The 10,000-nt window shown below is 41.2% G+C and overlaps 1 protein-coding gene across 1 annotated transcript in view; it reads right to left on the bottom strand.

Moving 5' to 3' along the window:
- Nucleotides 1-9,706, bottom strand: part of LOC139924219 (myosin-7-like) — a gene marked incomplete at its 5' end in the record, with an annotated part of 26,597 nt that extends 16,891 nt beyond the window's left edge. Inside the window, 8 exons of the mRNA XM_078282417.1 lie at nt 316-400; nt 1,129-1,299; nt 1,765-1,901; nt 3,365-3,488; nt 4,941-5,058; nt 5,320-5,407; nt 8,376-8,452; nt 9,574-9,706. Coding sequence (XP_078138543.1) covers nt 316-400; nt 1,129-1,299; nt 1,765-1,901; nt 3,365-3,488; nt 4,941-5,058; nt 5,320-5,407; nt 8,376-8,452; nt 9,574-9,706 — 933 coding nt within the window. The remainder of the gene's footprint in view (nt 1-315; nt 401-1,128; nt 1,300-1,764; nt 1,902-3,364; nt 3,489-4,940; nt 5,059-5,319; nt 5,408-8,375; nt 8,453-9,573) is intronic.
- Between the last annotated feature and the right edge of the window lie 294 nt (nt 9,707-10,000).

Here is a 10,000-nt window from a genome sequence, read left to right as displayed (position 1 = left end):
ATTAGTCTATTAACAAGGTAACAGTAATAGTAACCAGCAATCATTTTGTAAGAAAAAAATATATATATTTTTTAAATGGTGGATGTTTCATTTTGAAATGAATCTCTTCATATCCATATCCATGTCAATAATATTGATACAAAATCCTAATCCTAAATCTCTCAGTTTCAGCTCCAGAGAGAGTTTGAACTCATGTTATTGAAGTTTTCTACAGACTTTGGTTGCTCCTTATCAGCTATTTCACACAAAAAATGCCTGATGCCTAATTTTAGTTTGACTTCAGTTTGACTCCAGGTAAGTTCCAGTTTGACTTACGGCCTGCAGCTGCAGACCCAAGTCGTTCTTCTCCTGAACCAAAACCACCTGCCGCTCCTCCGCCTCCCGACGCTTCCCCTCCGACCTGCAGAACAAACAACAACAACCACAGTAACACCCGCAGCAAGCACAGCGGGAACCAGGCAGGGAGCTAACAGGGGCCGGGGCATCCCATAATCCACCAGCCCTTTGAACTATTTTACTAGCCAATAGGAACGAGACAATCTGTTTCTCTGCTGATACGATTCGATACGTGATCTGAGGTTCAGGATCAATACAACCAGGATACGATGTGATCAATAAAAGTTCAGGGACAACAAAGTCTGACTGTGCAGAATTCTGTTTATTTCTGAGACTCAAATCTTTCCAGCGATGCCATTGGCTGCTAGAATGTAAACAACAATTTAAAAATGTCGTTACAAAGTGACAATAATATAATTTGGATGGAGAGCTTGTGAAACTGTGATGGTCAAGAGTCTCATTAGTGATTACTACAGCAGAATAACATGGAGCTGATATCACCATTCATGTTCCTGACAGCAGAATAACATGGAGCTGATATCAGCATTCATGTTCCTGACAGCAGAATAACATGGAGCTGATATCACCATTCATGTTCCTGACAGCAGAATAACATGGAGCTGATATCACCATTCATGTTCCTGACACAACATACATATGTTTAGAATGAATAGGACTCAAAATGATGATTGATTACCTGCCGAAGTGACTGATAGAGAAAACTAACTTATGAGAAACAGCCAAAAATGTACAGACAGACAGTCAGACAGACAGACAGACAGACAAACAAACCTGTCGAACGAGTCTTTTAATTTGGTGAAATCGTCCTTTAAAGTGGCCAGCTCCTTCTCCACCTGGGCGCTCCTCAGCAGGGGGCGGAGCTTATAAAACAGCATCATCCACGGCCAGGTCCGCACCGAGAAGAACGCGCGCAGGTTGAACTGCACCACCATCACCGCGTCCCTAGGGGGAAGAATTTAACTGTTACACAGAGGGAGACGACATTTACCGTTACACCGGGGGGGGGGGGGGACATTTATTAGTAGTCTTTCGTTCTTGTGCGTTCTTGTTTTCTTCATGACGCTTTGTTACAAGGGTGGAAAAAACGAATTAAATTTACTACTATTACTGTAATTGAGAAGCTTTTTTGTGTACTTGTACTTTTTTTTTAAAGTCAATAATTTTACTTTTACTTCAGTCCATTTTTCCTGCAGTATTGTACTTGACAAGAGGAACTCAGGAACTTTTACTTCTACTTCAGTAAAATTTCAGAAGGATAACAGTACTTCTACTTGAGTAGGACGTTTTAGTAGTCTTCCTTACTCTCTCACTTCCTTCGTAATATTTTGGTTGTTATTCTTTATATAATAATTCATTTTTTAATTTCAAGTATCATTATTAATAATAGCAGTTTGCTGACATATTAACCTTTCCTGCATCATCCTTTGTCGCTCCATCCTCATCAGCTTCCCTCTGCAGATCGCCTGGACGATGGTCAGGATCTGAGACAGACGGCTGTCTCTCATGTCCTCCAACTGTCCCAACAGACCTGCTTTAAAAAACACCTGAGGAGGAGAGGAGGAGAGGAGAGGAGAGGAGAGGAGGAGAGGAGAGGAGAGGAGGAGAGGAGAGAGGAGAGGAGAGGAGAGGAGAGAGGAGGAGAGGAGAGAGGAGAGGAGAGGAGAGGAGAGGAGGAGAGGAGAGGAGAGGAGAGGAGAGGAGAGGAGAGGAGAGGAGAGGAGAGGAGGAAAGAGGTGAGGAGAGGAGGAGAGGAGAGGAGAGAGGAGGAGAGTGAGGAGGAGAGAGAGGAGAGAGGAGAGGAGAGGAGGAGAGGAGGAGGAGAGGAGAGGTGAGGAGAGGAGGAGAGAGAGGAGAGGAGAGGAGAGGAGGAGAGGAGAGAGGAGGAGAGGAGAGGAGAGGAGAGAGGAGGAGAGTGAGGAGGAGAGGAGAGGAGAGAGGAGAGGAGGAGAGGAGGAGAGGAGAGGGGAGAGGAGAGAGGAGAGGAGGAGAGAGAGGAGAGGAGGAGAGGAGGAGAGGAGAGAGGAGGAGAGGAGAGGAGAGAGGAGAGGAGAGGAGGAGAGGAGAGAGGTGAGGAGAGGAGAGGAGAGAGGAGAGGAGAGAGGAGAGGAGGAGAGAGAGGAGAGGAGAGGAGAGGAGAGGAGAGGAGGAGAGGAGAGGAGAGGAGAGGAGAGGAGGAGAGGAGAGGAGAGAGGAGGAGAGAGAGGAGAGGAGAGGAGAGGAGGAGAGGAGAAGAGAGGAGGAGAGGAGAGGAGAGAGGAGGAGAGGAGAGCAGAGGAGGAGAGGAGAAGAGAGGAGAGGAGAGGAGAGGAGAGAGAGGAGGAGAGGAGAGGAGAGGAGAGGAGGAGAGAGAGGAGGAGAGGAGAGAGAGGAGGAGAGGAGAGGAGAGAGGAGAGGAGAGAGAGGAGGAGAGGAGAGGAGAGGAGAGGAGGAGAGAGAGGAGGAGAGGAGAGAGAGGAGGAGAGGAGAGGAGAGGAGAGCCATATTGATTATCTTCACCCTGTTCAATCTAAGCAACTAGTCTGCATTCAAACTGTTTTCTTCCTGGTTTGGTTTTTGACTTTCTGCCGTCCGGCACTTCGCCACACTTCATATCCGAGGGGACAGGTCTCATTTTTCTACTGACAAACTTTTATGGTCTCAAAATTAATTGGAGGATGATATAATCAGATACAAATTCTACACATAGGAGCTTTAATAGTATTTTACATTGTATTATTTGTTATTATGTTTATACATAGTTCTATTTATATAGATGACAAAATTGACACCAGCATATGTTTATAGAATCCCAAAAATTGTTACGGTTTTTACTGTTTCTATTGCTTATTTTTTATATTGCTTATATTACATTTGTCTTTTTACTGACTCCTGTTACTTTTGCTGCTGCAGCGATCTAATTTCAATCGATAAAGTATCATTGTATCTTATCTTAGGAGTAGTAGTAATAGTGGTAATAGTGGTAGTAGTAACAGTAGTATTAATGACAACATTAATATTAATGCTGTACCTTAGTTTGTCCGAACTTGTACTGTGTGTGGTCGATGTCCAGCGAGCCCAGCAGCTTCTCCACCGCCTTCCTGCTGTCCACAAACGAGTCTTCTGGGATAGCGGACGGGTTCAGGATGCGGTAGCTGCAAAAACACAATTATATACTATAATTACACATGGATTTTTGAGGAATCATACTGGCACAGAAGATTAGCTTTTAAAGGATAACGCTGGTGTTTTTTAATGCATTGCTTACCGTCAACAAATCCTATGAAAATAACAAAATCAACAATGCGTTTGCTCTCCTCCCGTTACTTTCTGACTTCCCACGTTCCCTTTTTAGCCGTCAACCCGAAGTCATTGGCTCCAATTGTAAGCTAAAAACCTTTAAATACAGCTCACAAAGACACAGTTTACATTTTAAAAATCTCTAACTGTTACCATGAAAAGTCAGGCTGTTGTAGTTATTACCAAATCAAATAAAAATGGGAACAAATTCTTCATTACGCCGGGGACTATTTTCTGTGCTACGGAACTACTTTCCCAAGATGGAAAACGTGTTTACGCTCGGCTTATTAAGTCGTTTGAGGAAAAAGTCGTCCGGCCCGGTGCATCGTGATGATGAAATATGCTGCAGAGCAGCAGCATGGCTCTGTGACGGGTTTTAATAGTTTTTAATACAATGCAGTTCTATGGCTGCTGGGACATGAGGCTGCACTGGGCACCGCTGCATGGACCAGACTTGTTAGCAAAACAAATTCATTGCTGATTTTGTTATTTTCATAGGATTTGTTGACGGTAAGAAATGCATTAAAAACACCAGCCTTATCCTTTAATCATGACAGTAACATTACATTATGTCATTTATTTTTGTCCACAGCGACGTACAATAAGTGCGTTTTGTCTTCATCAGTTAAGCCTTCAGTAGGAACAAGTAACATTCGTAGAATCAGTTTTTTTTTTATTATTATTAGAAGTATTAGAGTAGAAGGGAAAGTAGATCCTTACAGACTGAAATAAATCTCAAGTTCAGCCGTCACTTTGTAACCTTGTTTTTTATCATGCACAAAAAATTGCCTCAACAACATTATTGGCCTCATAACCAAAAAATTATAAATTTCAGCTACGCCACATCTGCTCCAGACATGTTTCTAGGGAAAGGTAATTTACGACATTGTCAATAGATATAGTATTGCTAGTCACAGACTGTCTGCCTTTTTATCATTTTAATAATCTTAGTTTTAATTGAGTATTTTTCCTGTGTGAACGAAGTTGGAACTCAACTGCTACAAGTTGAGTTTGACCCTTTAGTCTCCAGTCCTGTATAACAGAGCAGACTGGGATTTCATATCCTGGCTTCCTGCAGCTGACCTTCTTGACCCTCTGATTAAAAACAGGCATCATGTCTTCTTGCCTCAACACAGGTCACCGCACCTCACCCACTGTCCTTTGCTGACGCTCCAAAATGAAACCGAATTCAGAGCCGACGTGTCGAGGTGTGTGTTGGGTCGGTGGAAACAGCCGGCGGGTTTAAAGACGTGTGTGTCTGAAACTCGCAGTGTGTTTCTGTACTGAGGCTGAGGGAGACGACTCACCGCTGCTTGAACTCGGCGTACAGGATGCGGTTGGGAAATCCCTTCCTGCAAATCCTGATTCCCTCCAGAACGCCGTTACACCTCAGCTGGTGGAGAACCAGGAAGTTATCCATCACCCCTGAAAAACACACAGGGAGACCCCGCATCATCCAAAAGAGCTTCAATCTGCAGTCTTCTTCTACATGAGGTACGCTGACATTTCAAATTTCAGTTATTTTTACTTGAGAGACACTGGATCTTACTTCTCTTGGTGCAAGCTACTTCACTTAACTCTAAACTCACATTTGTTTTGGTTGAAACAAGTTAAATAAAAAGTTAATACAGAGACTTTTCCCCGTACTAATAAATATTGTTGTTTCATGGTTCATCATCAGGTTACCTGGATCCTTGGTCTCGTTGGGGATGATGCAGCGGACAAAGTGAGGCTGCGTGCTACGGAGGTTAGCCATCAGCTTGTTGAGATTCTCCTGTATGCACACACACACACACACACACACACACACACACACACACATGCACACACAAAGAGTAGTTGGAGAATATGGTATATGTGGTGTGTTGTCATGGGCGGAAATTACGGGGGGGACAGGGGGGTCCGGACCCCCCCTTCCTGGGAAAATCCGAGAGTTGTCCCCCTCAATATATCATTGTAAACATAACTATATAATTTTAAATAATATAATAATATGCACTGAAAGCACTTGTGCTAATTATAGACACAAAACAATGCGTTTTTAAGTTTCTAAAGATTGCGCCCCCCCCCCCTCATACGCCTCACAGTGGTTTGGTCCACTGCCTACCTGCCTCCCCGAACCCCCACACACACACACATCAGCCCTCGGTACGAGTGTCTGTGGAGGATCTCTGGAAGTGTGTCAGTGGTGGCAGACCTCCAGTAAGTAGCTGCTTCGCAAAGGTTAACTTAAAACAAAGGATGTGTCAGACATTTTTCTTTACTTCTACCACTCAATAGAATAAAACACATTCACAATTGTAATCAGACTACATTTTGTTCCGTTACCTCGCGGTTGGATCTCGTGCGTCAGCGTGTTGGTACGGAGCCGCGTCTCCTAATGCATGTGTGTGTATGGAGGCAGGAGGTCTGTCCACTATTAAAATCATCATAACTCACTGAATTTTCGACCGATTTTCAAGCGGTTTGGTTTGTTACAAATGCCAGACATGTATTTATGATACAGGATACTTGGTTAAATTAAAATGCGGGTTTTCATACCAAAATTATCTTTTGTAGATGGTAACAGTAATATTTCTATAATATAATAGGCTATTTAAGATTAACTTACCCTATGTAATTAGGTTCTAAGTATATTATTTTTTTCTTACTGCATGTAAAATGGCTGCCACTATGTAATTTTGTTTATAATTTTGGAAATAAATGAAGACTTAATTCTTAAAAAAGACCCTGAAGTAAGTTTCTGGCAGGCTTCATAGCGTTCTGGACTTTTACACATTGACAGCAAAACATTAGAGATCTGCTTTTTCGGGAAAACTAAATCTAATTAGGCATATATTAGCTTTAGTTCAGTTAATGGGTGTTGCATCTCACCTACTACTGTAAATAACCTGCATGCTGTGTGTGTGTGTGTGTGTGTGTGTGTGTGTGTGTGTGTGTGTGTGTGTCTATTTGTCAGCCAGGTCAGTTAAAATGGCAGAGAAAAGAAAAACAGACATCCGATCATTTTTCAGTGCACCGAAGCGCCAAGTAGAAAGACCCCAGTAATATCAAAGGCAATTTGATAAAATCTTCATAAGAAAGGAATGAAGTGCTTATGGAAATGTTTCATAATGGACCTCTATATACATTTAATACAACAGTACTTTTGGCGGCACCTTTGGTGTCCCCTTCAGGAATTGCTCTTGAGAAATTTTTCTGTTTATTGTCCCCCCCAACAGTGAAATGAAATATCCGCCCTTGTGTGTTGTGTTTACTGGGTGAAGTGTGTGTTACCTAGCTCTACCAACCAGTGATCCCTTAAAATAACCATACATTTACATTAATTCACCCCTTCATTCATGCAAAATCCCCTTAAAATTAATTAAGGGAGTTATTTATGGAGGAGATCCCATCGAAACCTCCTTAAAGGATAACGCCGGTGTTTTTTAATGCATTTCTTACCGTCAACAAATCCTATGAAAATAACAAAATCAACAATGCGTTTGCTCTCCTCCCGTTACTTTCTGACTTCCCACGTTCCCTTTTTATCCGTCAACCCGGAAGTCATTGGCTCCAACTGTAAGCTAAAAACCTTTAAATACAGCTCACAAAGACATAGTTTACATTTTAAAAATCGCTAACTGTTACCATGAAAAGTCAGGCTGTTGTAGTTATTACCAAATCAAATTCAAATGGGAACAAATTCTTCATTACGCCGGGGACTATTTTCTGTGCTACGGAACTACTTTCCTGAGATGGAAAACGTGTTTACGGTCGGCTTATTAAGTTGCTTGAGGAAAAGTTTTAATAGTTTTTAATACAATGCAGTTCTATGGCTGCTGGGACATGAGGCTGCACTGGGCACCGCTACATGGACGAGACTTGTTAGCAAAACAAATTCATTGCTGATTTTGTTATTTTCATAGGATTTGTTGACGGTAAGAAATGCATTAAAAAACACCGGCCTGATACTTTAAACTCCCCTTAATCTTGACCAAAGCCTTTCCCCAACCATAACTAAGTTGTTTTAGTTGGCTAAACTTAACTGTAACCTAAACCAAAGATGTTTTACGTGCTTAAACTTCACCGTTAGCCAACCTGTAGCTGAGAAGTGCTCACTGTGCCGCCCTGCTGCTTCCAGTAGTAATTAATAATTCCACATTAAGACATATTCTGATCAACTTTCCTTTGCTGTTCCCTTAGTTTCCAAAGACACCGGTAAAAAAAAACATTCTTATTTAAGGCACCATCAGATTGGAATAATTTACCTTCTCATTTACGATCTATTACCTCTTTTGGTCTGTTTCAAACTGCTTTACTTTCACATCTGAAAATGACTTACTCATGCTTTAAATGTTTTGTATATCTTATACCATGATGTCCTGTACTTTCTGTTTTTTTGTTTTTTATATATAGCTTTTTTTTTTTTTTTTTGAAAACTGTTAATGCTTCTCTTATGCTCACTTTTTTGGGGGGATGATGAGCCACCAGAATTGTTGACTGGACATTAATGTGCAACTCTCTCGAAAACAAGATGCAACATCTCAAGGGGCTTATCCGACTAAATCAATTCTAATTTAAATATATATATAAAATTAGTTTCAGGCTGCGGTTTTGAACAGATAGAGGCTGTATCTACTTCTTTATAAATCAGTTTATGTCAGTTTTCAACCCCCTTCCCTCCTCACTTTTTTGCCAGCTACCCAAACTGCACCGCTGCATCTAAAGCTGTGAGTGTGGTGAGCAGCAGGCGGACTGACCTTGTGCAGCTGGGAGACCGTCTGGAAGGAAGACCCTTTCTTCCTCTTGTGTTTGGATTCAGCCTTCGGATCACCGGCTGCAACAACAACAGCAAAAACATCTGACACTGCACACACACTCACCGGTCACCACATGTTTCACATCCTATACCTCAATATACCTCAAAACTACAACTACATTACAACACAAGAGGGCACCGATGCAGGCAGAGGGTCTGTGTCATGAGTCTGAAGGGTCTGGTTGGGTTCTGGTTGGGTTCTGGTTGGGTTCTGGTTGGGTTCTGCCGGTCCCGCCGGTGGGTGCATCGTTACAGACGCATGTTGTTTTTCACTGAGCTTTATTTTAAATTCTATTCAAGCTCCCAAGGTTTCCAAAGATACTAAACATGTCAGGCTGAATTACAGGGAAATGTGTCTGGATTAGGATGGGCATGAGTACTCGCATTTTTTTTGTATATAATAAATATAAACGTAAATTGACCCTGTTCTATATTAAAAGTTTAAATTTTTTGGACGGGACTGCTAGCAAAAATGTATGGTTTAATAGGCTAATTGAAGCCTGGTTGTTCAATAAATGAATTTCAAATTGCACTTGTTTTCCGTTGTTGGCCAATTTACATAAATGTGAAAGCATTAAATAGTAATAGATATTCTTACAGGCCTATAGCCTACGAAATTAACTGTTTAGCGTTAGCCAAACTTTGGTTCCGCTTGTGTGTTTCCAGTCGGACACGATGTTGTTAATTTCGGACTATATTCTTACATTAGTTCTTTTTTTGCGAGTACTCGAGTACTCTATAATAATTTAATGCGAGTACTCGAATATTGAAATTACTTAAAATGCCCATCCCTAGTATGGATGTTTGATGTAATGGTGCAGCCATAAAAAATGGCGCCTCGGGTTTTAATATTTCACTCAGTATAAGCAGCTGTAGCTTCAATGAAGCGTTGGAACAGCAGATACACATTATGGATCAGACATGTTTTTTCCTAACTTTGAAGCTTCTTAAGGGGAAATTTAAGGGGAAAATCAGGGTGCGAGAGGTTAATTGGGGGTCAGCATTAATAAATGAGTTACTTACTTACTTACATCAAGAGTAGTTAGTCACTCAGTCACTTAACTGATTTAATTAGCAGTGCCTGTGTCAGTTCTGCTGAACACTTTTCTAAACAGAGCATTAGATCATGAGTTCGTTACCCATCTCAGAGCTGATGAAGTTCTCAAACAGTCCAGACATCAGTTTGTTGGAGGACTTCTGGAACAAAACCACCACCGTCTCATTCAGAGGGTCTCGGTTCTTATCCAGCCAGCCGATGATGTTGTACGGCACCTGGGAGACGTCGTAACAGTCAGTACCAGTCACAGGAGCAGTACTAGTAGTGGTACTAGTAAAAGTACTTATTTGCTATTTTATTGTGTTATTACTGTTTTATTGTGTTGTTTTATTAATCATTTTTATTGTGTAAAGTACTTTGTAACTTCTGTTTTCGAAAAGTGCTATATAACTAAAGTTTATAATTATTATTATTATTGTTATTATTATTATTATTATTATTATTATTATTATTATCATAGTAGTAGTGGTAGTAGTAGTTATTATTATGGTGTTATTATTATTTGTAAT

Source organism: Centroberyx gerrardi, unplaced genomic scaffold, assembly GCF_048128805.1.
Source record: "Centroberyx gerrardi isolate f3 unplaced genomic scaffold, fCenGer3.hap1.cur.20231027 Scaffold_133, whole genome shotgun sequence".
NCBI classification, from domain to species: Eukaryota; Metazoa; Chordata; class Actinopteri; order Beryciformes; family Berycidae; genus Centroberyx; species Centroberyx gerrardi.
Note: the sequence above shows the minus strand (reverse complement) of the source record. Positions and strands in the feature narration are given on the sequence as shown.